Raw genomic sequence first — 28000 nt, 5'->3', positions numbered from 1 at the left:
TTATGCATATCTATACATTTTACAGCAAGACTCATCACTAATTACCATACAGTATATCTAATGTAACCAAACAGGTAACCCATAAACTACTGGGGCAGCACCAGTGAGGTACTTCAATTTACATTCATCCCTTGAAGAGTTTACAGCTTGTACAGTTGATAGCTCAGATAAAGGTAAAAATGTATTTGGTCTTGATTTCGATTCTGGTAGATGTGCTGAATCGAGATGTAAGATCTTTAGAACATGTGCTGATAACCTATCAATATCACGATCTGTTACATCCCATAGATTTGCTGTTAAAGATGGACTGAAAAGTGGAGATTGAACGAAATTAGTAAAAGATAATCAAAAAGAAATCAATTTGATAAAATATGAACTCACCATCCACCAACCATATAATGCCATGCTGTACCTGTTCTATCTAAATCACCCTGATCTTTCAAATGACCAGATGAACATCCCCATAACATTGTAGTTGCACATTGAGGCAAATGTCGGATTTTGTGCGATCGGATATACTGTTCTGCGCCGCCATGGCCAAAGTATCTGTTGACCAGCAAAAGCTCAGCACCACATTTCGCCGCCTTCTTCGTGATATAGAAAGTCAAACTTACAGAACAAGATCATAATCCTTCAAAGCAGCTGCGAGCTCCAATTCTGTTGGAGGTCTACCAATAATACCTTTCCATCCAGCTTTCTTTACCATATCATCTATCCAAGGCTTAAAATGTTGTTCGGTTCTATCTAAATCACCACTTGGATTGAGGATGTAAAACGTTCTTCTTGAATTGACAGTACGCCTAGTGTCGATGGTCGCTTGCGCTTCGGCCAATTCACCATTGATCCGAGGGGGTATTACGGTCGATTGAGTCAATGAAGGTCTAAGATGGTTGCCCATCGCTACCTGATCTAATAGGAATGACAGCGAGGGGATTCTACTAATTGGTCTTCCTCTTAGTGTCGGTATGGATTCCCATGGGAAAGGTTGGGCGTTTTTATCTAAGGCTAAGAAAAGATGTTCGTCTTTCAAAGGCGATAACCCAGAAAATGTGATTCTGGTCTCAATCTTCTCCAAAGCACCTTTGACATCAATTGCGATCTGATGTGGAGTAAGGTTCATCTATCAACTCAACAGAACAATGCCATTTTTTCAGCAGACTCACCTGGTCAATATCCAATTCAGACAAAGCAACGGGAACTCCATGGAATTGATATACGTCTAGGATGAAATAGACCAAATCCTCCACTTCTTCATCTTTACATTTACTGCTTAAATTGACGAAGCATTCCAGTAGGGTATCGTCCAAGTGTACTTTAGTTGTTGGGATAATTGTTGCCCTAGATCGTGGATTCGCAACCCCACCACTTGTTGACGAAAGAGCCGAATCGAATATCTTTTCCAAACGTTGTTTTAGATCATCGATTAAGGAGGCTGAATTGGGTAAACGAGGACTGAAGATTGTCTGTTGATGGCCAAAAATGTCAAGATCAATTTCAATCATGAACGAAGATGGGTAGTAAGCTCGACATACCTTGAAAGCACCAAGCCAGACAAATTCGATACTTTCACACAAATCTTTCAGTTTACTATCTAATCTATACCTCTCTTCCCACCAAGCTAATTTATCTTCCCTTGTAACAACATTTTTAGCGGTTCTTGCAGTATCGTTACTACATTTGATTATGTCTTTCATTTCCTCTAAAGCAGAATCAAAAGTCAAAGAATCATCTTCGCCTTCTCTTCTACCTTGTCTGTCTAAAGGTAGACAGAACACTAGAGGCTTGTGGTCACGTTGATGTCTTGATATAAACATTGTATTGCGATCATCTGTCACGTTTATCGAGATCACTGCCCATTCAGGAGGTAATGAATCCAATGACTGCGAATCGCTTGTCAGTAATGGAGTAGAGTTGTGTTTTGCCTTAATGGTGTTCCAGTAGGTCTTCAACTGCCCATTACGATCATCTAAATTATCAGTCTCTATCTCAATTGACTGGTCCACTTGAACATCTTGATTATTTTGCGTGTCTTGGGTGAGATTCGCAGACAATGTAGGCCACTTGAGATCATCGATACCGATATCCACGAATTTGCATTCGATGGCTTCAAGCATTTCTCGTTGCAAAGTGATCGCAGAGCTTGAAGCTAAGAGACGTGGTTTGGGTCAGCTCGATGGCATCGATGTATGCCTATAATGACTCACCTAGCATATTAGCAGCAGAAGCAGTGACGTCTTCGCTGCCTTGTCCTAAAGAAGTTTGAAATGTCCTCAAGAGGGCTAAAGCAAGACAAGCCTGCCTGATATCTTCTATCTTGCCACTTCCGGTTACAAGTGAAAGAGCAGAAAGGAAGGCTTCTTCGGCCCGAGTAAGCACAGTTTGAATGCTTTGTCGGGTGGATTGTCGATCGAACACTCGTTTTGATGGTCCACCCATTGGCATCGCAACAGCTATCGAGAAGCAAGACATGTCAGTCAGGTAGTAGAGTAGAAGGGCTATCGACTTACCTGATTCAGTCAAGGAACTCATAAACAAATCAGTCTTGAAAGTACTAAAAGCTTCATGTAGAGCGATTCTACCCTCGAGCAACAACTCTTCGGCCTATTCACGCGATCAGCTATTCTGGCCGCTCTTTCCATTATTTCCACTACTGCGGCTAACTTACCTTGGTTTCAGTCGAAGAGGGTAAATTCCTGATCTGTGATAAGAGGTTTTCGCATTCCTCTTTGGAGCCAGCTTCTTTCAGTAACCAAGCTACAAGACAGGTGAATGAGCTTTAGTCTTCTCATGTACGTTACTTTTGAATAAGCTCACCATATTGTCGAAGTACATGCGCTAGAGTATTGGGTAGTAGTGGCTCTTCTACTTGTTTACCTAGTTTACTTGCTGTCAAACTGGCTCTTACGCTAGAAGTCGAGGCGGTAAGAAGAGCGTTTTTTCTAGGTCTATCATCGATGAAAAATGTATATTAGTCCGAGTATTGATGAATACGTCTAGGGAAGACTCACGTAGGTAAGACGGCTTCGTTGGCCACGAAGACCTTATCAAGGCCTTCAATCTCTTTTGATGTCGTTTGGAACACTTGTTCAGCTTCTTCTATCATCTCTGTTCGAGAATACAAGTCTCCTTTGAGCACATTCAGATCAATCATATCCGGACCTTCAATCTATTTGAGCATTCACGTTAGCTATGCGGCATATTGAATAGACATTTCCAGTGAGGGATAAGGGTGCACTTACAGTATTTAAAGATCCAGCAGCACCTTCCAACTTTTCGCCCATTTCTTCCCACTTTTTCATTCTGAAGTATAATTCAGCTTCTTTTGCACCTATTCTAGCTAACATTACATCACTTTTGACAGCTCCAGCTACACCATTAGCTATCTTCAAGAAGTATTCACAATCTTTTACTGTACCTCGATATGCAAATGCGTTGGAAAGGTCTAAAATAGTTGATAATAATGATGCGGCAATGTGCCATTGTAGAGAATGCAAGTGCTTTCCTGTAAAGTGGGTTGTCTGGGAAGGTATGGCGGTCTTCGAATCTTTAGAAGGGTCATCTGCTCCGTCCACTTTCGCTTTAGCAGATGGTGGTAAAGGTGCTCCGAAAGGATCGTCGTCTTGCAGAGGTTTGGTTTTACTTGCCGGTGATAAGGGTGTAGCGGACGCCAATCGGCAAATTGCATCACTCGCTCGGGAGAATAATCGGAAAGATGCTGATAGTTGTAGTATCGCTGCAACTGCATTATCCTACGACGTGAAATAATCAGGTTTTGCTCGAGCAAGGAAGATTAGCCTTGCTCACCTGTGCAGCATATATCGACGCAATTGCTCTTCTTGCCCAAGCGGATCTTTCCAGCTTTCCACATCGGTCTACCACTCTAGCGACGTAAGTACCAGTCTTGTTTTCCTCGATATCGTTCTCTATCGAAGAGGCTTCATCATATAATCGTTGGCTATACCAATCTTCCAGTCAGATAATGCAATTTTGGTAGCGAGTTACAGACAAGCTCACGCTTTGGCTATGTCACCTGTTGATGCGAGGTAACAAGCATGTCTGAGGTTTGTTTCCACCCTAATCTTAGCCGAGATCATAACTTTGGAATGCTCAATCACTTTTTGCGCTTGCGAGAAGACGAATCCAGCTCGTGATGTTTTTCCTAATTTTTGATACTCTGTAGCTAATTGACAAGACCTGAGAATGTAATCTATAGTATGGTCAAGATCCATATTCGTAGCAGACCATCTGTGCTTTTCAAAATAGTACTGATAACTTACCATCCGCCAGATCCTCTCTATGTCTCTGGAACGCTCTTAGCAATTTCAGAGCTTCAATTTGTTGCAAAGTGTGGCCTAGCAGACCAAGGAGAGTGCTAAGAGATCCTGTTTATACTTGACCTGATCAGCTGGCATATCGATTGTTCAACCTACGAGTAGCTTACCTAGAAGCCTCGTCAAGCGCTTTAAGTCATCGAAGACTAGAGTTGGACCCAAACTAGATCGTCTCTTCGTTTTTGCTGTTGCGACTGAATCAGCCGCTGAGAAAGACAAATGATCGTAGGTGGAAGCATACCTGTTGCAGTTTTCGTAACCGTCTTCGTTGTTACAGCTTTCTTAGGTTCTGAAACAGTTCTTGCTGTACCTCTTGTAGGTCTACTAGCCACGGCTTTGGTCGTGGTACTCCTACCAGGGGGCACTTTTTTTCTAATCTCTTCTGGTTGTTCCGTTGATGCCTTAAAAGTCGAAAGGGTTGTGGGAGGAATAATGATTGTCCGTAATTTCTCGATAGCTTGTTTACTAGCTTCGGTCACCTCCAAAGAAGGATGAGAGGAAGCGTGATAGGCTTGCATCGCTTGTAATATCAAAGTATTTGCTAGATATTCAGATTTGAAAGGTAACAAGCCTACATCTTGCCCTGCGTCCTGCTTACGTCATTAGCCCAACTTGTCACAAGTTGCAAGGTGACACCGATGAACGTACTGTCTGGGACGATACCTGAATCACTTCTTCCGCCAGGCTATCAAACTTGTCTATGTTTTGCCCGGAAGTCAGGATTACTCCCATCATTTTAGATAATACTCTAATATATCTGTAAGCGATCACATGAAAACGATAGGAAGAGAGCACTCACCTTATCTTCCTAACAGGGTATTCCTGATCGTAAAGCTGCAAAACGGCTTCTGCAAGCTCGATACTAACTTTCGCACTTTCCTCCTTCCATTCACCTTCCTCGATCATACACAGAAGCTTTTCTCCCATAGCCCCAATAACAGCAGATGAGCAGTCATGATCCTGCATCAGTCGTACGAGTTCTTTACCATGCGTTAGATATAAGGCAGGTTCATATAGGATTAAGCTGGCCAGCCGAGTCATGGAAGAGGTGAGTTCTCTGTAGGGTTCGAAAGCCGCTTGTATCGATCTAGATGATATTGCTAAGGATATCTGAGATAGTGTCGAAGCTGGTTGCGAAGCAAGAACGTATGAATAGATTGTGAACATATCCTGTGACAAAAAAAATGGCTTAACTCGTATGCCTTTACAGCGAAATAGGATTATACCCATACTTACGTCTCTTTTACCCAACCGCTGATAACATCCAGCTAATAACTCCCACCTCTTGCTAATGCTATCCTTAAGAAGGACGAAATTCTTGTCATTTGCTCTACTTTCGCCTTCTATCAATCTAAGAGCTTCAATCGTCCAATCGCAACTATCTTTGCACATCTTCGAAGCTTCATCAAAATTGTTTGATTTATACAGCTGCCCGGCGCCGTTATATGCCATCGTCGAGATACATCTCAGCCATTCTGCTTGATCCAGGTTACTGGCGTGTACCGAAGTTTGCTGAATGACTTTGCGTGCCCGTATAAGAAAAGGATAGGAAGTAGAGTACGGGATCGGTGGTCGAAACATTTGTGTAATAGTGTCTATAAGGGACGAAACAACCTCTTTTGACAAAGAGGTATCCTACGACATGCAATTGCGTCAGCTTTGACGGCATTTCGCGGTATTACTTTGAATATCACTTGTCATCTGCTACACTCACAAGGTTTGACTCATTAATCACGATTTCTACGAATTCTATTGATTTTTCTAACCAATCTCGTATAGCTTGAACACCATTGTTCGACTTATCCCCTGCGTTTGGCTGACTAAGTCCTTCAAGCAACTTCAAATATCCTCTTCTAACCCGCTCAAAGGCTCTGATGGCCTTTCCGGCAATGGTGAGCAATTCTTCGTTTGCAGACAAAGAAGTAATCGAACAAGCGAGCAGAATCGGTTCAGCAGGATCTAATTGTTTAGTTAAAGTGGAAGGGTCCGGATTTTTCGCTATCACCCAAGGTCAGTCACAGCCCGACAACAACGTGGAGAGAACAACATCTAAACAATATGAATACACACATGATATCGCTCTATCCAGAGCCAAGCTTGCTTTAGCCAAATCACCGCATATTCTAGCTATTTCTGTTTCAGGGTTCTTGATCTTCTTTGGTATGCTTTTGGGTTCGGATGTCCTGGGTACGCTTACTATAGTGGATGAAGAAGGAGGAGTGGATGGTACTGCTTGTTGAATTATTGGAGATGGTGAAGAGTTTTTGATCGATGTGGAAGCAGCGAGGAGTGCAAGGGGCTTATCGATGATATCCGAATCTCCCAGCTATAAAGCATTTTAAGTTAAAATCGTTCTGACATTAGTACCCTCAACACAACTTACTCTTCTTCCTAAACCTATCCACATTTCCACCATGCCTAGCCAACCTTTGCCTTCAAACCAGCCTTTTTCGCCTCTTTTCTGCACCATACCTTCTATAAACTCTACTATATCATCGACAGTTTTAGCAGCATCTTGTAATCTCTCTTTTTGTTCATCTTCCTTAATGAATGCCAATATAGTGCGATGTACAGTATCCCAATATTGAGTCGGAGTTGACCTTGATTCAGGGGAAGATGGAATTGTTATTCCCATTGCCAATAATGATAAATGGCGTAAATGCAAATAAGATGCCGAGGTTGGTGTTACGGACAGTGAGCTGACTTGACGATAGAATTGATGAAGATAGAACGTTATGTTGGATATTTGAAGTGATAGAGCAAGGGTAATTGGATTTAGATAATGGTTTGTTAACTGTGAACTGGTGGAGGGGATAGATAATATAGGTAATAACTAAGAAACAGGTTAGCATGAGATCTCCCCTGCGATGCATCATTACGCTGAAAGTACTCACTTCATCTACATCTTTGCTCAAGACGACTAGACATATCCACGCCGCCATCATGGTCGAGAACAGAACGTTTTTGACTATCTCAGATACCTCTGTACCTTCCTGCCACGCAGGTAATCTAGCCATTTCGAGCCATTCTTGCGGTATGGCTGTTGATCTTGAGCTTGGACCTGCTTTACTGGTCATAGCCGTACGGGACCGAGCTGTTGAGACAGTTGAAGTTGCTTTACTTGTAGATTTGGAAGAAGTAGGTTGGATTCTGGATGCAGTTGAAGTTGAAGCTGTTGTAGATGAAGAAGCTGTTTTAGGCGGTATAGCTTGAGAATTGTATAAACGCAATACGGCTAAACGACCGGCTAAAAGCATATCTATAGCTTTGCGATACTGTTCAACTTGTCAGCTACTTTCCATGAGCATTGCTCCTATAGTCAAAGGATTACGTAGCTCACCATTCCTAAAGATACACATTTTCCAATCACACTAACTGAACTTCTTTCAACATCTAAGCCTTTACCTGCCAAATGACCTTGTTGATCCAATTCCCTCAAAACTCGAAAAGCTGCTTGACAAGTATTAAGTACTCCATCTATCTTGTCATTGGTCCATACTTCTTTCTCTTCTTTCTCTACTGCTTTGACACCATTCAACTGATGTGACGCAGTCACTGGAGAGTACTTGAAACCTGAAGAGATAGCAGAAGAAAGTGATTTTGATGATGTATTAACAGCTTGCATAGCTGCTCTTACCCTATCAACGGGCTTCATATCATTATCTTCTGATCTTGCCCATTGTGGGCCATCTTGAACGTCAATGGCTTTTGCTTTTCCCTTGACATCTTTACTAGCAGAAGCAGCTGTAGTTATAGGAGGTATTTTTCGAGCGGTCGTAGTTCGGGTTGCAGTAGTTGAATCTTTATTTACTGTTGAACTAGCTGTTGCTGTTGTTTTCGACGAGCTAGCAGAAGTAACTTTCGATGTTGAAGCTTTAGTGACTCGTTTGACAGGCTGAGAAGGTTGACCTATATTGAGTTTACCTAAGCCTTCAACTAAATCATCTGCATCCGACTTGCTTTGACTTGTTGTCGCGGTTGCCCTTGTAGCTCTTGTTTTCCTAGGTGCTGGAGGAGCTGTTTTAGCTACAGTAGCAGTTTTGGCAGCTGGCATACTTGCTGGCTCCTGCTTATAGTATTATGATTTTGTTGTTATGACTTTGATATGTCACAAGCAGTCAGATAGTCATGTTCAACGATTATGTTCCTGATATTTTTCAGCAATTACAATTTCAGAAAAGAAAGAAAACACGCTTAATTCTAATCTTGTAACCCGACGCGTAACAGCTTAAATGTCTTGTTGACGTAAGTTGTTATGATATCAGCTGCTAAGCACGTGTCAAGCTTTTCAAAGAGTGATGAGAGTGATGTGGAATTGATTGATGATATCCTGAAGTTTGTTATTGAAAGATTTGATTCCGCTGATTCAGCTTGGCTTCTTCTCGTTCCTGGTCAAAGTCCTCTTTTATCAAAAATCATTTATTAAAACGTAAAATGTCGTTTTGTTGAAATGTTATTCGAGATAAATTAACAACAAATCGCAATACCTCACAGGTTTCTTAAAGTCAACTCCGCAAAACAGTATCAGTAGATCAACCAGGCTCAAAAATGGTATGTTCACTCCTGCTGCTGCAGAAGACTATCCATCGAACAAACAGCAGCTGATAACAAAGTATCCATTTAACAGATTATCCCAGTTAGATGTTTTTCATGTGGTAAAGTGATCGGTAACTTATGGGATAGTTATTTAGAGTTATTGGCTGCAGGTGTGGATGAGGGGTGAGTAGATTCAGCTATCACCTCGTTTTCCGCTCTGGAGTAAACTAGCTGACAGTCGACATTGCTTTTACAGTGATGCTTTGGATAGACTTCAATTGTGAGTAATCAGATTGTGACAATAGATCAAAAGATACTATATCAAGTGGACGAAGTAGCAATTCTCAGAAACGGACTACTAACCTGTAAACCTTAAATGTAGAAAACGTTATTGTTGTCGAAGAATGGTGTTGACACATGGTAAGCTATCCTCTACTGCATCTAGTGTAGCCTAGGCAATAATAGCTAATATCACTTTAATAGTTGACCTTATCGAAAAACTCTTGATGTACAATCGTTCGTATCTCAGCATTCAAATCGGTTGTTTTTTTTAATGACAATTCAGCTGATACTCGATATTCTTGCATCTTTAGCTCTATCACGAGACCGTTAAACCCCAATTTCCTGCATTTCACACCTCGACTTCTTCATCCTGGTTCTTTCTACGATAGATATAACTATATACCCTGTATAAACATGATGTGACAATATTTTTACGATGATTCTTTTGATCCTTTGATTCATTATAGGATCGACATTTACAGCTCTATTCCATAGCTGTAGGATAATTTGGTAGCAGAGCGCAATTCATGCTAACATAAAATATTGAATAAGCTTATATCGTACTAATATATAAATAGTCTATACAGCCGCTCAGTACCTTCTCACCCCACCTTCCCCACCAGCACACCAAACAGAACCATCAGATCCAATGTCCCAAGTTTCTATACCTACAGCTTCCCATCCTGCTAATTCTTCTTCTACTTGGACATCAAATGTATTTTGGTCTTGATTAGGTTTAATACCTAAACAACAAGGTAATCCAGATGCTGTACCTATATATAGGTTATAATCGAATTCGCTTTGTTGAATAAGATGTAAACTATATATTGGAGACTCATTTCTTCTTATTCGTTTTATTTTACCTATACCTTTCTGCTCTGTTATACTTGAGTTGCTATCAGCTTCCTCTTGTGAAGGTCTTCTTAATCTAACTAAATCAATAATTTCAATTAAACCATTTTGGTAACCACAAACTAATAAATCATTTTTATTCGATATACTAATCAATTGACTATTTATTGATTCATCGGTTTTTATAAACCATCCTTTATCTTTTTCAGTAGTTGAAAAAGGTTGAATCCAAATTCCTTCCTGTACATTCAAAATCATCACTCTTTCTTCTGTACTCGCATCTAGACCTAATGCAGTTACGCAAGAAGGATTTTCAATAATAATCATAGATTCTATACTTCTTCTTGATGTTGTACCGATTAACCATCTCTGAATTTCTTCTGATTTACTTATATCCCATAATCTAATTGTACCATCTTTACTTGAAGATAAAATTGTTTTACCTATACCAATAATATATATTGATGTAATTGCTCTTGTATGTCCACGTAATGTTCTTGGATTTATTCCATCTTTACCATATACACGTATTGATAAATCTGATGAAGCTGTTAAGATTACTTCTCCACTTGGAAACCATTTAACATCTCTAACGTCCCCTACATGACCTTTTAATTCCACTTCTTTCTCTTTACTATTCAATGATATGGGTAAAATTTTACAATATCCATCTGGTCCTCCGATGACTATATGAGGTTTTTTAGGGTTAAGTGAAAGTGAATTTATGTGTAATGGCGCCTGATTATATATGTATGTATGTACAATTATAAATATACGATTTCATCAGTTATGCACCCAGTACTAGCTCCAGTATCATGATACGATAAACTCACATCGAGATTAGTTTTTTTGGTATAAGGTGGATTTATAACTTGTTTTGGAAACTTTACGGAACAATTTCTGATCGACAATTTCGGTATCGATACGTTGAAATTAGTCTGACGAGAGTAGCGGGGTAAACGTTCAGCAAGGCGTTCTGATTCGTGTCGTGTGATTCGGTTCAATTGGATGAAGTGTATATATCACATACCTTTGATATCCTTTCAACTTGGACACCTTCTCTAGCAATCAATTCCGATCCACCGCCTTCCTGTACTCTGACTTTGGCTTTACCATGTATAGAAGTCTCACCTATCTGGTACTATATAATGATACTTTCATAATCAGTCTAGTACGATTATTAAGAGGACAATAGTATCGAACAGCCACTCACACCTGATATCCAAATATCTTCAGATAAAACAACGTTTTGTTCAACATCATCGAAAACTGCTAAAGCATCATGCTGATTATAAAACGATCAGCATTTGATTTCAGCTACATCGAATTCGATATAAACATGCTGTGGTTCCCAGTGATGAAGATGGATATGACCGATTTTGATCTAAATAAAGAATGAAGTGAGATGTTATAAGGAAAAGGTATGACATACCTGTATATCGATATAAGCTAAATTCTCAACTTGTATCTCACTAGAGTTTGACATGTTACTCATCAGGCCTGAAGTCAAGCCTTTGATCTGCTGAGAAACTGATACTAGGTCAATATAGCAAACGAAAAAAATGTGAAACTCGAATCATTCAATATTTTTCAAAGCAATCGCTCGCCTACGCGTTGACATCAAGATAGCATTTTGCCGGTAATGTTCAACCGGTCAAACAGCTCATACGATCCTGAGCTTGATATAACTTGCTGTCGACTTGGAAATACGAGGCGAAAGAACATCCATGACAGATATGATTTGCATGACTAGTACATGTACACATACAACGGTAGAGATGGTACTGGCCACGCAGTGGTCCACTGAATATTCGCTTTATAGACGAAAGATATCCTACCAAATGGAATCGATTACCCTTCCTTTCCTTTATCCAGTCAAGATCCAACAATCTACCTAAACATAGCTTGTACTCTTCTCGTGATATCATCAGGCGATCCTCGCAAATCTATAAAATGGAAGAGGGAATCGACATATGGTTCATCAGTCTCTCTTATTGAACGAACGAATCTAAGATTGGAGAACACAAAGAGTACAATTAAACTTACATTTTTCGATACCTTTACCAGCAGCTCTACCCCAAAACTGATCATATCCAGATCTAATGATATTTTCAATTTCTTTTGAAGATCGATCTCTCATTTCAGGATCTTGTCTATTTAGTGGGAATTGTTTTGTCAAAGATTCCAATTCATTCAATCTTTCAAAGAATAACGTTGCCGATTCTTTCATATTATTTCTTTCATTACTTGAAGAGGTTCCAGGTACATGTACTTTTGATGCTACAGCTCCCACACCAAATCTCGGTGTTGAATGTTGTGTCGTGAGTAATGATACTAATGAATAGAATTCCGCTAGATATTGACTATGTGAGAAAATTTTTAGCAGGGTGTATCAAATACGGCAAGATTTGTCAAAGCTCACCTTTTAGCATCTCTAAATGCCGCATTCAACATATCCTCGGCACCGGGCCCTATAATATCAGAACGGAAAGATGATACAGTATTTCGGATATGGGATACTGAAAAAATGATACAAGATATCAGTATACCGCGAGTGTATATCACAACGCATGTTGCAAATATCATCACTTACAGTTATTCAATAAGAAAGCTTGACCGACGGGTTTTCTCATAGTTTTTGATCTAGCATCGAGATGGATAATAAGAGTACCTAGAACATCGGCTTGAAGTAGTAACAGAAAAGAAGAGAATGTCAGCGGTAGCGCATACTTAATTCATGGAAAGTGCTCACCAACGAATAATTTTACTGTTCCACCTTCATCTTTAGCATTAGTGACAGATGAAGGAATATCTTTTGAACCCATTAACCAACTTCTTTCAGAATGAGATTTTTCCAATAAATGTTCGATTATATTTTCAAATTCAGGTAAATTTTCTAAATAAGATAAAGTTGAATATGTTATATCACTTATATTACTTGTATTTTCCCCACTTGATCTAGTGGACTTGATATCAACTAATAACTCAGGGAATGATCTTAATGATAATGATCTTAAATTTGATATAATCTGATTCAAGATTGATTTCAATTCTTTTACTTTTACTGTTGATTGTTGTGTATAAGTCAACTCCAAACATTTCGTCAGCGTTTGATCCCATATTTTTTGTATTTCACTCAAAGATTGATATAAATCTAATGCAATGAATATTTGTGAATTTAATGACTTTTTGATTGAATTTATGGTAGGTTGTAATGTTCTCAATAAGATCTCTACAGGTGATGTTAGACTATCGATTAACAGATTTGAAGGTGGATGAGTTGGGAATAATGTTGTAATCAGTAATGTTTCTGCCTAAACATTATGGATAATGAATGTTACAAATGTGAAATTAGCCAATATTCTTCCCAAAACAAAACTCGCATTTTCAACTTACCTCTACAATGTTAATCAAGCTTTCCCATAATCCGACCAAACCTTTAACCTTATCTCTACCTCTTCCTTCAGCCCCTATACCCCCTTCATCAGCTTCTTCAACTCTAGTAATTGATCCACTCAAACATCTACATATCCAGTCTCCTCGCATCTCACCGAAGCTACTGAGTGTTTGATTCCATATAGGCTGTATTATCGATATAGTCTTAGGTGTTGAAGTGTTCTGAGAAGGGTAAAGGGTTAACATGATTTTGATTATGAGAGGTTGAAGTGTAGGTAAAGGTGAGAAATAAATTGGCGGTGTTGGCGGACCTGAACGCAACTCATGTCAGCTCGATACAGTTTAGACTTTATCTCACTCGGAGGGGGGAGTGCTCGGCATGACATTGGACTCAAACTATCAAAGTAGCGAATGGAATGATAGACTTACCATTGCTCAAAAGAGTACTTGCATCAACAGTCTTACCCATTCCATCTCTCGATATCTTCAAGAATAGCTGAGTCATACCTGAGAATCCTATCTCGACCAAGTTGCTCTATAAAATCATAAATGATAAGCATAAGCTATTAGTCTGTCCCACTGAATAGTGCAAAGTCTCTTTTGTAACACAGGTGTATCATTCTACGTTAAGTCGGTATCGCAAAGTTCCAGTTTCTTGCTTGACTTTATAGGCAAGATGATTATTAGCAGACTTACCAGATCTTTGACACCAGCTTCTCTAGCCCCACCTCTACCTTCCATCAAACCTTTATACATTCTTTCCAAATCCAGAATAACACCATCCAAAGCATTAAAATATTCATTTAAAGCCATTATATCAGGTCCTCTCATCAAAATAGCAGTTTCATCCGCTGGCGATGCTGTTCTTGATGGTACAGCAGATTGTATTGGAGAAAGGGTAGAAGGTTTTTCATTACTCAACCTTGAACTTTGGGTAGTACTACCACTACCACCGCCAGCTTTCAAAGCTGATATGATTGGATTACCTAGATTGTATCCTGCTATTGGTGATGCCAATTTCGTAAAAGATCCATTATTGTTATTGTTATTATAGCTGTTGATGCTGTTGTTGAGATTAGATGTAGTTATTGGTGATGTTACGGGAATTGATCTGGCCGGACGAGTAGGTATGGATGAAGAGGATGAACTGGATGTCAAAGAAGGCTTGTTTGTAGTATTTGGGTTTACTGGTGGTTTACCTTCCAGCTGTAGAAGGATTGATTCGATATCTGTAAATAATTTTTTGACTATGTTAGCACAATTCATGTGGAGTACTCCATTTATCACGATTTAAGATTGCGTTGAAGGACAAAGAATCCCGAAAGTAAGTTCTTTACTATAATTTTTGATAGTGTTCTCCCAAGAAGAAGCCTTTTACTCACTCGCATCTTTCCTAGTTAGAGGTTGTAGACCTAACGGAGCAATGGTTTTATCTAATCTTGATAATCTAGTGTCCAATTGACCCAGTATATCTATGACATTTCATGCAGTCAAGTTGAGCCATACACTCCCATTCTACTTTGATTGAGACTCACTGGTCATCCGCTGCGAAAGCAGATTAGTTTTCAAGAGATGTTGATCCTATATCAATAAGATGATCATGTCAATAAACATTATATTTTCTTCGGGGGATGTTAGATTCCTTGCACGAAATCAACGTACGAGCAAAGCAAGATCAGCTTCTTCGTCCATATTGCTTTGATCACCTCTTGTTGCTTTAAGAGTGGAAGAATTCTATGTGTGAATGTGTTGATATTGAGCGCACATAGATAATTTAACTGAAACGAAGAGATCTCTTTTCTTCTGTCTACTTGTCAACATTCCGTCATAGCTAGTTCCCCTTGATTTCCTCTGTGCGCGTCGGCTAAAGACAATTAATAATAGAAAGTCAAAGTGGAGGTTGACCAACAAAACATCTTCCTCTGCTGGTTCTTCGATCATTGAGCATATCCGTAACGAGGTATGCAAGATCTAGGCAGTCATAACGAGCTCTTTAGGTACGAAGTTGATGATCATCAGATGTGCGTATATGCATGTATACAAATCAAATAGTTTCATAATGGAAATCCACCTTGTGAGGAAAAACTAAACAAATTTCGTTAAATTCACTGAAATATATATATAAAATTATCAAGATTGCATCAAACCAAAGAACTATTTGCGTGTCTCACGAATCAATCATTAAACTCATCGCATTGTAAAGAGCAGATTAGAATAAGCAAACGCTATTGCGGAATAAGAGCAAATATCAGCTAAATATTTTTACTTTACACTGTTGAATGATAGTATGATAAGTATGACTCACAAATTACTTGGGAAATCAGTTCTACCTGGTATCCTTCTAGCTTCATCCAATAATTCACCCGACCACCAGCCATCATCAGGTGTTGATGTCACTGCTATGATATCACCAGCTTGGAAATCAAATTCTACTGCTGATTGTGCTCCATAATCATACAATGCTTTAACGTCTGGAAAAGGTGGAATGCGGAATTAGCAATCATGTTACCGCATTGACCTAACTGAGACTTTCTCATATGCATCAAACAGTATTGAGGAGAAGACCATATAGGGTGGAGTATATTCAGAGAATAAGAGAATGAAGCATACTCACAGAACAATACTGGTAATCCAGTGGTACTCCATTGACCAGTTGGGGCGGCGTTGTTTGGTGGTTGGTTGGGTTGTGGACTTGGACTTTGACCTGCTCTTCCTGCATTCGGATTATATTGAGGTTGAGGTGAAGGTCCTCCTCTGTTGTAACCGTATTGTTGCTGTTGTTGAGATTGTTGCATAGGAGCTGGACTAACAGATCTAGCATATTGGTTTTGTTGTTGTTGCTGTATTGGTGCTGGACTTGCTGATCTATTATACTGGTTGTTGACTGATGGGGATGATTGATAGCCTCCTGACGGACCATTACCACCAGCATTATATTGCTGTTGTTGGTTAGGATATCCGTTGGACATGGAATACTGCGATTGCGGATTAGGCGAAGGATGTTGTCCATATGCAGGTTGAGGTGGTTGTTGTGATGGCGGTGGACCTCCAAATCCTTGTTGTCCATGATATTGTTGAGTTTGAGTTTGAGGTTGTTGAGATGGATGAGCGTTATATGCTGGTTGAGGAGGTGGAGGTTGCTGTTGCTGAGCTTGACCGTAAGCTTGCTGTTGTGAAGGACCGTTACCATAGCCTTGACTTTGAGATGCTTGACCATATCCTGATGTAGGTCTATTACCAGCTATATTAGGAGGTTGACCATTAGGTGATTTTGGTGCACCATACATTGAACCTCTTTGATCTTGACCGTTGAAACCACTTTGTTGACCCCCGAATTGCTGTTGTTGCTGTTGGTGAGACTGTTGAGATATTGAAGGAGATGCAGAACCATATTGACTGTTTCTTTGACCTGGATAATTTGATAATTGCTGTGGAGGTGGACCACCACGTTGTTGTTGTTGCTGCTGCTGTTGTTGTTGTTCAAACTGTCTTCTATAGGCCTCGGCCATGGTATCTTGTGCTACACCACCTTTAGCATCTAAGCTGATGCCTAAATTCTGTGGTCCCAGAGCGCCTTGTGAGATATTAGGACTAGGCGAAGGTGATCGGAAAGCGTGTGGTTGGGGACTTGGACTTCTTCCTCCACCAGCACCGATACCAGCAAATGCTTCTCTACCTGGTGATGGAGGTGGTTGATGTTGTTGTTGCTGCTCCACGAAAGACCCAGCTCTAGAGTGAGATGAAATGACCGAACCAGCTCTTGACCTTGATCTTTCTTGTCTCTCTCCAGGGAAAGCTTGATGGTATTGCGATAAGACTTCATCAGCAATATGCGTAGCAGGTTGAGTAGGTGGTTGCATCATTGCCGGTGAAGGAGCTCTTTGCGCAGCAGCTGGGGAAGAAGGTCTAGAGGTTGGATGAGCACCAACGATGTCATCAGCAAAGTTGGAATAATTGACTGATTGTCTCTTTGATTCGGGTCCTCTTGAAGATTGTTGTCTGAAATCTTCCATTGATCTGGCTAATGCAGCTGCCGTATGGCCAGGTTGAGGTGGTGAAAGGGTCATGTCGACTGAGCCACGAGATTGAGCCGGTGGCATACCTTGTTGATATGACATTCTGTTAGGTGCGGGCGAAGTAGGTGATTTGATACCGTGACCATATTGACTTCCTCTTGTAGATCCAGAAGCAGAAACCACGGATTCTGCTCGACGGTGAGAAGCATTTCTTCTCACACTACCGGGAGGTGGAGGCTCTCTACGTAAATCTGCAAGCGCCTTGGCCATAGGATCTTCTTCGTTGGTGATGTTCCGAGGAGCAGGACTGTGATTGCTTTGTCTGGATGGTATTCGTGGTTCTGGCATAGTCATAGCGGGAGGAGTTGGCGGAGGAGGCATGGAGGAGAATTTCGATGATTCTTCTTGAGGTGGGGGAGAGGTAGCGTTGGCCATACCCGGAAGTGCGATTCCACCGAAAGGTGTTTTCTTCTGTGTATCAAGTGCAGGGGTTGATCTAGCTGAAGAAGGTGGTTCATCGTTAAGAGTTGTACGCTGCAGATTATCTGCAATACCATTCAGTGCTTTATCGTCATGACCATTGGACTCTGGGATCTCCGGTATGTCTTCAGATTGTTCTTGTCGTTCGGGTTCTGGTTCGGGAGCGGCTTGCTGTGATTGCATGGAAGGTGGCATAGGTGGTCGTGAAGATAGACGTTGGAAATGGGCTATATGGAAAGTAGGTTGTGAGGGATAGGACTCGCCCAAGTTGTAATTGATGAACCGAGGTGGATCTGCGACAGGGTCAGTAAGTTGTTTTCGAAACGACGGTCTGAGCAGGACTTACCTGGAATCATATCACCTGTTCCCCATCCTTTAACAAAGTTGAGCATATCATTCTGTGGTTCGAATTGTTCTAGCTTCTCTCTGATTCGCTCGCAGGACTACGCATTTGGGTTAGTCACTGATGAGATTGATGAGAGAGGATTGGAAACACGTACACTGTCATCCTCTACACAAACTTGAGAAACGGCATTTGCATATACCCATGTCAAATCCTTTGTAAGGGCCAATCTATCTTCTTCTATATCTTGTACATGCTGTGGTGAGAATTAAAGAAATGTCAATTAGATGTGAATTTGTTATCAAATCAATGTGAATTCAACTTACATCACAGAACCCTTTCCATTCACTTTCCCATCTAGCTTGAGTTTGTTCTAGTACTCTCACGAATTGCCTAAAGTCTTGTTCGTTCGCACCGATAGTTTGTCTTACTCTATCAAGTTTCGATTGTAATTTCTCTAATTCTTTACCTTGAGTTAACGATGATTGAGCTGTATAAGAATTCAACTTTAGACAATCTTGTTCGTATCGTTCTCTTGCCTAAAAACAAATAGATTATACAGGTCAGTTGCAGTATAACGATAAAGAAGATTTGATCTGGTGAAACGACTAAAACTCACTTTTTGTACATGTTGGTCTTGTAAACCTTTATTTTTATAAGCTTTTTCAATTGAAGTTTGTAAACCTTTTTTCAAATTGGTTAATCTTAATGATAATTCTAATGTAGGTTGTTCAACAGTTTGTTTAATTTCACTACCTAATGAAGAATGATATTGACCTTGTTGTGCAGTTTCGTTTAATAAATGTTGTAATGAATCTGATAATTCACCTACTTCATCTTTACCTAATGTATATTTTGATAATTTATGTAATCTTTTAGCATAATCTTCTTCTATTGCTGCTCTGTAGGGTATAAAGAGTAATCACGTTAATATATGTAACTTGTACATATGATGTATTCCCCCCATCCCACCCCTAGCTACCAATGTATACATGGTCCCACCCACCCACCCTACAGTCTAAACTGCCCCCATCCCACCCCTAACTGCCGTAACACAAATAAACTCACCTCTCCTTCCAAAAAGCTTTCAATTCATCTACTGTCCTTCCAGCTCCTCTTAATCTTGCCATTATAACCTCAAATCCTCTATCACCTTGACCCCAAAAACTATTACAATAATCCATTTTAGGATCATTCAACTCTTCATCTTTATTACCATTGATTGTATTCTGTCCATCAACACCATTATAAAATCTTGATAATGATGTTGTCGATTGTGATCTTCTTGGTTCAGGTGGTTGTCCTTGTGTACTACTCATCCTGAATTATGGTGTTTATAGTATTTATCCCGATGACTAAATATCAATTATTCAAAACCTGTTTGTTTGTCCCGGTCCGTCCGTCTATGTTGTTGTTGTTGTTATCCCTTGATGATTGCGTAGTTCTTTGTTGTTGATCGTAAGTCTGCAATGCGTTTACAGATGAGGATAAGAATATTCGTTCTCTCCAAAATCGAAGTAGTTCGTTATGTTCGTAAGATAAGAGGTGGCAAGTGAGATAAGGAATGTCAAAGAAAGTATGATGTGATGTCTTTTTAGATGGTTTGTTGATGTTGATTTTGGTGGTTAAGTAGTGGTAACAACCATAAATGTGACGCGCTGCTCATGTGCACAGCCCAAAAGATAAAACATGAAACATTTACCTTAAATAAGTTACCTATTTACAAGTGGTATACAGTTCTAGTACACGGCTAATCACGGAGATATCCGCCCGGTTCAGTCGCGGAGACTCCGCTTTTGGAATGTTTAATTAAATGTTGACAAAAGGTAGAGACCATATTATTATTATTTACTCGAGATTTTATCGCTTATTTGCTGTCTTTATTGGATATTTTGGGGAAGATACAGTATACTATACTACATCAACAGTCATCACAATTATACCAAGCATAGACAGCGAATCTTGTACTGCTGGTCCTACTAAATCCTTCTTCTCTCCTTACATTCTTGTTCCCGCTCGTTTGACAGCTCGGCTGAACACCATGCCTCTCTTGTTCCCCAATTTCCGAATACATCAAGTCTTTGGAGGTGAGCTGTATTCTTCACACTTCTTGAAACAGCTTGCTGATTGATCATGTTCTTAGCCAATACCGATGTAGGTAAAACGCTGCTTACAACTGCTCTGGTAAGAGCTACTGCATCAAAATATGCTGTGTCATCGAAAGGGAAAGAGAAGGAGAAGAGCGTGTTTTACTTGAAACCGGTATCAACTGGTCCAGATGAAGAGTCGGATGTGAGGTGAGTTATTAGCCATGGTTGTTCCAGTAGACTTAACTGATTGCCCTCTCCTGCAGCTACATACAGCGGAATACGAAACCTTATTCTTCGATAATCGATACACACAATCTGTATCAATACAGGGAACCCATGTCTCCTCATTTGGCTGCTAAGCTTGCACCTGATCTTGTGAGTGAAATCAACATGCTTGCAACATCGACTCTATTACAGCTGTTCCACACATAAAGATCACTGTTAGCTGAAGTCAATCCACATCTAGCCGTTCCCTGAAACCAACGATGAATTGGTTCGAGGAATTGAGAATTATGCTACCGATTGTGCAAAACGGCTGAATGGGAGAGACGGAGCACTTTTCGTTGAGACTGCAGGAGGTAAGCTAAAATCAGAATGGCTGTTTGGCGTATCTGAAGCTTATACATTACTGCATACATAGGTGTCCACTCTCCAGCACTACATCCCCCTCATACCCAATCCACGTTCCTTCGGTCGCTGCGTTTGCCTTCCATCTTGGTAGCTTCACCCCATTTAGGGGGAATATCAACAACGATATCATCTTATGAATCTCTCATACTGAGAGGCTATTCTATATTGGCAGTATTATGTCTATACGATTCATATTATCGAAATGATGATTTCTTAGAAGGGTATTTTAAGGATAGAGGAATAGGATATTGGACTATCAAACCACCTCCAGAGAAATACGGTACAGTACAGGAAGATGCAGAGAGATTAGGTCAATGGTATGCTGAAGTAGAAAGACTGGGCTCACAGGAAGAAGGTGGTGGTGTCAAGCAAGCTTCAGAATGGTTAGATGTAGAACATCAAAAACGAATAAAAGAATTAGATAGTATGCCAGGACGAACTCTTAAAAGTGTTTGGTGGCCTTTCACCCAGCATGGTTTGGTAAGCTGTTAAACAGATGCGCGAAGGTCGCACAGCTAACCGATGCATTTTCAGATAAATAAGAAAGAAGATGTTATGGTGGTCGATTCTGCTTTTGGTGATAACTTCGATTCATATTACACTCGACCTATACCGGCGACCAAATCTGATTCAGCAGGAACCGCCCCGGTACCGAAAGAAGAAGGTAGTCTGTTAAATTCCTACTTTGACGGTTCAGCAAGTTGGTTCACGTGAGTAATTTTCTTTCTTGGCTTTTCTCCAAGTATGATTAATTTGATAACCTGAAATAGTCAATCACACGGACATGCCAACGAAGAACTTACTTTGGCAGCCGCAACAGCTGCAGGCCGATATGGTCATGTACTTTTCCCTTCAGGGACACATGAACCAGCTTTGAAACTTGCTGAAAAGTTAAAAGCTACTGTTGGGAAAGGATGGGCAGAAAGAGTATTCTTCTCAGATAATGGAAGTACAGGTATAGAAGTTGCTCTTAAGATGGCTCTTAGAGCAGCGGGGAGAAGATACGGTTATGATGGTGAGATGGGTGGTGATTATGGTGTAATCGGTTTAAGAGGCGGTTATCATGGTGATACTGTGAGTATTGCTGTCCCGCCCTTTTGGCATAAGCTTATTGCAGCTCAATTGTGTTTCACAATAGATCGGTAGTATGGACGCTTCAGAGGCATCGACTTTCAACAAAGCTGTTGATTGGTGAGCTTCTTTGACCATGTCTAAAGCCCACCTCGTTGACGCTCCCCATACAGGTACAAAGGCCGTGGTCATTGGTTCTCCCCACCAATGGTACAATACGTTGATGGCAAACCTACAGTATTGACGACTGGACCAGATGAATGGGAAGCTTTGCCTGAAACGTTATCATCTGAGGGGAAATCGACTTCCGAGGGTGGATGGGAAATACCTTTCTCGGATATACAATCGATTTATTCAGTTGCAGAAAGGTTATCCACACCTTTAGCAGATTATTATAGATCTCACATAAGAGCAAATTTGGAAAAAGTTGTCAAGGTAGAAGGAAAGAAGTTTGGTGCATTAATATTAGAACCAACATGTTTAGGTGCAGGTGGTATGATTTTTGTTGATCCTTTATTTCAAACTTGTTTAATTGAAGTTGTTAGAGCTTCTTCAGATTTGTTTGGTGGTAAATCTTGGAAAGGTAAGAAATTTAAAGAAGATTTACAAGAAGTCAGGAATGGTTGGAGAGAAAAAAGAAAGTGGAGAGGTGTTCCTGTGATCTATGATGAAGGTGAGCTTGACTATCTTCTTAACAGCTGATTGTGAACTGCGTCAAGATATACTAGATTTGTTCTTGATCGAGGCTAACGTATAATTGATCTTGTCTTCTTAGTGTTCTCCGGGTTACACAGATTCGGGTATTTATCAGCGTCATCAATTTTGAAAGAAACACCTGATATATCAGTTTATGCGAAAATCTTGACTGGTGGTTTATTACCTCTGTCAACTACATTAGCCTCAACTTCAATATTCAATACATTTTTATCTGATAGAAAAGTTGATGCCTTATTACATGGACATTCATATACAGCAAATCCAATTGGATGTTCAGTTGCCCTAAAATCGATCGAAATTTTAGAGAAACAAAAATGGTCAAAAGAAAAAGAAATGTGGAATGTACCGTTAAACGATGAATCGAAAAGATGGTCTTTCTGGAAAGAATCTTTTATTCAAAATATAAGTGGGTCGGAGAAAGTTAAAGGTTCAATGGCTATGGGCACTGTTCTAGCTATTGAATTAAATGATGTTGGTGGTGAAGGTGGTAAGTTTTTCTTTATGATACCTCTGTATTTACAAGAACTGCTCTATAATTATTCTTGAAATAACGCTAATACAATGACATTGAACCAGGATATTTATCGCATATCGCCTTAGATTTCCTTACTTCACTCAGACAAAAAATCATTACTTCACCCGACGGATCTTTCGCTCCTTTCCAAATTCATTCCAGACCTTTAGGTAATGTAGTTTACATCATGACTAGTAGTTTCACTAAACCTCAAGTCATGAGAGCTATGGAGCAGACTATCTTAGAGGAATTGCAGCAGTTGTGAAGGATTACAACCCGGAATTATGAAATTAATGCATAAAGTTGTAACACACCTAAATTAATGCATAAAGTTGTAATACACTCGAATACTTAGTCGAGACAGACTACATCGTATGCGAATACTTCTCTGCAGACTATCAATGCCTATATCTACAGGGGTCAATAGGGCACACCCCTAAGCCTGACATGATGTAGAGCTCTAAGCTGTGGTGCTGGCTTCATTCGGCTCAAAGTGAACAGAATCACCATTTGATGAAGGATCTGTGGTTGATTTCCAATTACCGCCATGTCTACCCTCAGATGTTTGGGCAGCACCTTGCAGGAGTCGCACCTTACTTGAGTCTAAGAGCTGAGAACCAGGATTTGGTGTGATAGCTAGAACATTATCAATCTTGGATACTTTGTAAGATTGTTTAGGGGAACGATCGAAAGTGTAATTAGCGGAAGACCCATTGGGATTTTCAGTTGAAGCTAATGAGCCTTGTTGAATATCTTTCAAATCGGTTAAAGGAGTAACTTGTGATTTAGTATTATCACTTGAATTTGAAGGTTTTGAGCTGAATCTAATTTCGGAAAGATCTGTTTCCCCTCTACATGACAAGAGTGTATAAGTTTCTTCAGTTTTGGCATTTTTTGATTTGAAAATTCGATTTTTCAAATTTGACAATTTAGAGGAAGAAGAAGATTCTGCTTCATTTTCATCATCAAAATCAGCATAACTATATTTCCTGTAAAGTGTTGCACCAGGTTGACCATTTTTATCAAATGAAGCGATCCATAATGCATTTTCTTGTGGTAATGTAAGTCTTTCATTCTTACCTTCTGTATCTGTAATGAGTAAACGATCTGGAAGGACTTTAGTTACTCGACAAGATCTGTCGGTTGCAGAATTTAAAGTATCAATGATTTTGTAAACTGAACTTGTACCAACTTCGGATCCAGCTAAAGTATCTGGAGAACCATATTTAGTATCGAATATCCCCTCTATTGCTAATAGTCCAGATCCATTACTGTGATCACGGGTTCTTCTGTCAATTGCGAATGAAGTTAAAAAAGGACAGAGAGGTGAAATTCAGCATTCGTTCCATGATACACACATGAAAAAGATCCGGACAAGCAGAAGAAGAGAAAAAACGACATTCTAAAACGAGTAGAGAGGGATCTCAGATACTTCATTAGTACTCAACTTACATTGAAATGGGCATATTGCTTATTATTCAAAACAAGTTAATTTGGTTGCTCAAGATATAATATGTTATTTTGTGAGCGAAAGATGTGTTCGCTTTTTGGATAGGGTAGATAAACTTCTGGGAAAGGTTTCGAACGATATAACAATGAAAACGATCAATCATTTGCAGATTTTCAGTACAGTATTTATATGTGAATACATGAGTCTGTTTATCCGTCGAAGAAATTACTGTCAATTACCGTACGCATGAAATATGATTTTACTCTTTCGAGTCGTCTTGTTGAAATGAAACTCAGATTCGAAGGAAAGGATTGAATTCTCCGAATCAATCAAAAGAGTTACTCTACTCGTAATCAAGCTTTCTCATCTTATCCACCTTTAGAGTGAGGAAAAAATGCGTAAGCTTAAAAAAGGAGACGTCTTTTGTGTAGATTTGGATCGTCCCACAACAGCGTGACTATGACTTGGTAAAAATTCGTCGGTGTTAGGATGAACCAGGTAGCTTGGATGATGTCCTTTCTTTTGCGTCATTTCGGTGGATTGAGGGAGATCGAAGGCAATCCTCTTTGTATTTATAACTCAATAACTCAGAAAAAAAGGTGAGAAAAGTATGTATAGCGAAGCATTCAAAGTGATCGGCATGTTACAACGGCAGTGAACAGTACACTGTACTGAGATATGGGGACGAACAGAACAGGAACGATTGTCAACATTTTATGCATAAATATAGGAGAAGGCTAGAGTAAGTACAGGGACTCCACAAGGACAAGCGAAACTCTTTAGCCCCACCAAATGTACAGTAAATTTTTATACTGTAGCTTTGGCTTCATTTGCTGTAAAATTGGTCAAATGTCCCTTTGATGATGGATCTTTGGTTATTGTGAAAATACCACCACGACTCCCTGAAGTTGTATTGCACTCAGCCGTCAAATAGCTTCCTATGTCAAAAGCTAACGGTCGAGAGCCGGTGATAGCTATAATATTATCCACTCTAGTCACTCTATAAGTGTCGGGCAGTGACCCCTCGGACTCAAAAGTATATTCAGCATAAGTCCCATTGGGAGTATCATTTGAAGTTAATGCTCCAGATTGACTTCCATCCGAGATATCTCCAACATAAAATAGCGTTAAAAGATCTTTACCGGTATCATGTTTGAGCGGCTTGAAACCAAGTCCTTCTTTGTAAAGATCCTTGGGTCCTTCAGAAGAATGGAATGAGTAAGTACCTGTGTTTTTTGCTCTGACTAGATGTTTCAGATTTTGCCATTTGGTCGATTCTTTAGCTTTCCCTGAACTTGAGGCTGATTGATCATTATTGATAGATATTTCACCTCCTCCGAGTGCACTCTTTTCGTAAGAAGCCAACCATAAAGCCTCTTCTTGTTGTGATGTTGGAAATCTTGTAGTATCTTGATTCGCATCTGTGATGATCAAGTGGTTTGGACTAATTTTTGTTACTCTATAAGAAGGTGTATCTGCAGTATTTTCTTGTTTATCTTCAACAAAAGTGTAAATCGCATTGAAACCAACCTCTGATCCAGCTAAAGTAGGAGTACCTTGAAAACGATCTTCCGTTCGGAGATTTCCTTGAAGGTACCATGGTCCTGTAGGTCGTTCTTCGCCATCATCACGAGGTTTACTATTTTTCAAACGACTGAAGACGGAATTAGAATATTTTCAATAGCTTCTTGATAGAGAGAGTTCCTGTTGTGAATAAGGAAAAGAAGTTTTTATGGTGTATTTGAAACAGCAAGTGTAGACTTACAGCCAGTTTGGCATGACGCTTGTTATGATATAACAAAAAGTATGGTAGGTTGATATAGGAGGTATATGAAAAAAGAAAACAAAGATGGATCTGACGCCTTAGGTAACGGTGGGTCTTAATTAGTACGAAGAAGCAATATATTTTTCAGTACTGATACGAGTACTGTACTTATATGCATTTTGACCCACCTTGAAAATGCCTAACGTCACTCAGAATTGATGCAAATCCAGTTCTTACTCTCTTTTCTTATGGAGCCTCTTTTGTTTGCAGAAGCCAAGAGCATTCAGGACTTTTCAGCGGATCAAAAGAGGTGCTTATTTGGGTAAGACTCGCATTCTTCACTTAACGTGAGTCTTTTCGCTGAAGACACTCATCAGATAAGGGATATTTGGTGTGACATTTTTGATGTGTGTGTTTTCTCACGATAGCTTATTTGAACAAAGGTATGCTACGACAAAGGATTACAGTAGTGTAATTCGAAGATAGCCTTGTTAATTCAGCGTAGTACCAGGAATATCCCAAGGGACTATGGGAGGTGAGTTTAATCCTGACTAAATAAGGTAAGTTGTAGTCTATCTGAATGGATCAAAGACAATTCAAGGTAAAAAACTGGAGTGATGAGAAATGACTTTTGCTTCGTGCAGAGTGACACCAACAACGTTTCGCAGAATACATAATTATTGATATAGCTGCGACAAGCTCGTGGTCCAATGAAACTGAACCTTATATAGAATTCTTTCTAGTCTAGTGAGTTTATACAGGTTTCAATATCCCCAGAATGAAGTGAACTTGATTACAAGCAAATTCAAATCGTTAGGCTCTTGTGACCTCAAAGATAAATATTCTTCTAAGAAACCATCTTCATATTCGAGAAACTCAAATTGTCTCGAAAAGTATCACCAACAAATTCATAATCACCTCCATTACTTCTTTCTCTATTATATGCGTCATTCAGCAAAGTCTTGATTCTACCTCTATTGCTTATTGCTGCTGAGGTATGACCAAAAAGGTATAGTTTATCCTTGTGTTTAGTCATCATGTACAGTTGATCTGGACGTCTATTAAATGTGAAGCATTTCAAGTTAAGTCGGAAGACCCGGCAATGGTGCTAAGTCCCGGATTGGACTTGAGCTCTTGTATTGCTATCCATCCTCCCTGTTTACTGTCGATACGCCGGAATGTGAAATTCGGACTGGATGTCGATCCGCCACTAGCTTCCAGTAATCATACTGTAACAGATCGCTAAGTCAGGCTGATACAATATTCGTGTTTTGTTGAAAGGACGTATCCGAACTCGTTGATTGATTATAATTGTCCATGATTGTTCACATAGAGAGTCCTACAAATTGAGTCAATTCAGGATAGAAGCGAGATAATTCTAGCAACGACAAATTTTCAGAAAACTAACACCTCTACCGAGACGTACCAAGCCACTTGGTCTGTACTGTATAACTTATAATAGCCACTCTTGTATTCAAATTCAAGCCTTTCCTTTCTGTAGGTGCAGTCAGTTAATCGAAAGTTGGA

General features: G+C 39.8%; 8 protein-coding genes across 8 annotated transcripts; 2 read left to right on the top strand and 6 right to left on the bottom strand.

Moving 5' to 3' along the window:
• Positions 1-57: 57 nt before the first annotated feature.
• Positions 58-8385, bottom strand: L201_000115 (uncharacterized protein; the record flags this gene model as incomplete). Its single annotated transcript, XM_066215919.1, has 24 exons — positions 58-307; positions 382-546; positions 615-1099; positions 1164-1463; positions 1533-2146; positions 2205-2450; positions 2508-2601; positions 2666-2754; positions 2815-2945; positions 3009-3166; positions 3240-3749; positions 3805-3955; positions 4015-4207; positions 4278-4382; positions 4442-4516; positions 4573-4921; positions 4980-5079; positions 5131-5501; positions 5568-5966; positions 6046-6329; positions 6402-6657; positions 6715-7164; positions 7226-7606; positions 7672-8385. The coding sequence occupies 24 exons, from the start codon at positions 8383-8385 to the stop codon at positions 58-60; spliced, it is 6870 nt and encodes a 2289-aa protein (XP_066072016.1).
• A 494-nt stretch (positions 8386-8879) lies between these two features.
• Positions 8880-9421, top strand: L201_000114 (DNA-directed RNA polymerase I, II, and III subunit rpabc5; the record flags this gene model as incomplete). The annotated part of the gene is made up of 5 exons (XM_066215918.1): positions 8880-8882; positions 8959-9050; positions 9124-9147; positions 9250-9287; positions 9351-9421. 5 exons carry the CDS (start codon positions 8880-8882, stop codon positions 9419-9421), a joined length of 228 nt encoding a protein of 75 aa, XP_066072015.1.
• Positions 9422-9740: 319 nt separating this feature from the next.
• On the bottom strand, positions 9741-11487 carry L201_000113 (uncharacterized protein; the record flags this gene model as incomplete). Its single annotated transcript, XM_066215917.1, has 5 exons — positions 9741-10739; positions 10835-10939; positions 11032-11142; positions 11215-11286; positions 11434-11487. The coding sequence occupies 5 exons, from the start codon at positions 11485-11487 to the stop codon at positions 9741-9743; spliced, it is 1341 nt and encodes a 446-aa protein (XP_066072014.1).
• Positions 11488-11891: 404 nt separating this feature from the next.
• Positions 11892-15089, bottom strand: L201_000112 (uncharacterized protein; the record flags this gene model as incomplete). Its single annotated transcript, XM_066215916.1, has 11 exons — positions 11892-11947; positions 12048-12364; positions 12424-12520; positions 12595-12684; positions 12754-13315; positions 13398-13708; positions 13827-13932; positions 14094-14626; positions 14780-14869; positions 14933-14978; positions 15060-15089. The coding sequence occupies 11 exons, from the start codon at positions 15087-15089 to the stop codon at positions 11892-11894; spliced, it is 2238 nt and encodes a 745-aa protein (XP_066072013.1).
• Positions 15090-15698: 609 nt separating this feature from the next.
• Positions 15699-19555, bottom strand: L201_000111 (uncharacterized protein; the record flags this gene model as incomplete). The annotated part of the gene is made up of 7 exons (XM_066215915.1): positions 15699-15868; positions 16012-18186; positions 18240-18336; positions 18394-18492; positions 18563-18775; positions 18856-19138; positions 19305-19555. The coding sequence occupies 7 exons, from the start codon at positions 19553-19555 to the stop codon at positions 15699-15701; spliced, it is 3288 nt and encodes a 1095-aa protein (XP_066072012.1).
• A 722-nt stretch (positions 19556-20277) lies between these two features.
• On the top strand, positions 20278-23523 carry L201_000110 (dethiobiotin synthase; the record flags this gene model as incomplete). Its single annotated transcript, XM_066215914.1, has 11 exons — positions 20278-20323; positions 20380-20533; positions 20590-20701; positions 20793-20904; positions 20967-21436; positions 21491-21666; positions 21727-22030; positions 22095-22147; positions 22201-22700; positions 22803-23231; positions 23321-23523. 11 exons carry the CDS (start codon positions 20278-20280, stop codon positions 23521-23523), a joined length of 2559 nt encoding a protein of 852 aa, XP_066072011.1.
• Positions 23524-23718: 195 nt separating this feature from the next.
• On the bottom strand, positions 23719-24724 carry L201_000109 (uncharacterized protein; the record flags this gene model as incomplete). Its single annotated transcript, XM_066215913.1, has 2 exons — positions 23719-24547; positions 24711-24724. The coding sequence occupies 2 exons, from the start codon at positions 24722-24724 to the stop codon at positions 23719-23721; spliced, it is 843 nt and encodes a 280-aa protein (XP_066072010.1).
• Positions 24725-25515: 791 nt separating this feature from the next.
• L201_000108 (uncharacterized protein) lies at positions 25516-26487 on the bottom strand (the record flags this gene model as incomplete). Its single annotated transcript, XM_066215912.1, has 2 exons — positions 25516-26362; positions 26474-26487. 2 exons carry the CDS (start codon positions 26485-26487, stop codon positions 25516-25518), a joined length of 861 nt encoding a protein of 286 aa, XP_066072009.1.
• Positions 26488-28000: the final 1513 nt, after the last annotated feature.

This window comes from Kwoniella dendrophila, chromosome 1, assembly GCF_036810415.1.
Source record: "Kwoniella dendrophila CBS 6074 chromosome 1, complete sequence".
Lineage (NCBI taxonomy): Eukaryota > Fungi > Basidiomycota > Tremellomycetes > Tremellales > Cryptococcaceae > Kwoniella > Kwoniella dendrophila.
Note: the sequence above shows the minus strand (reverse complement) of the source record. Positions and strands in the feature narration are given on the sequence as shown.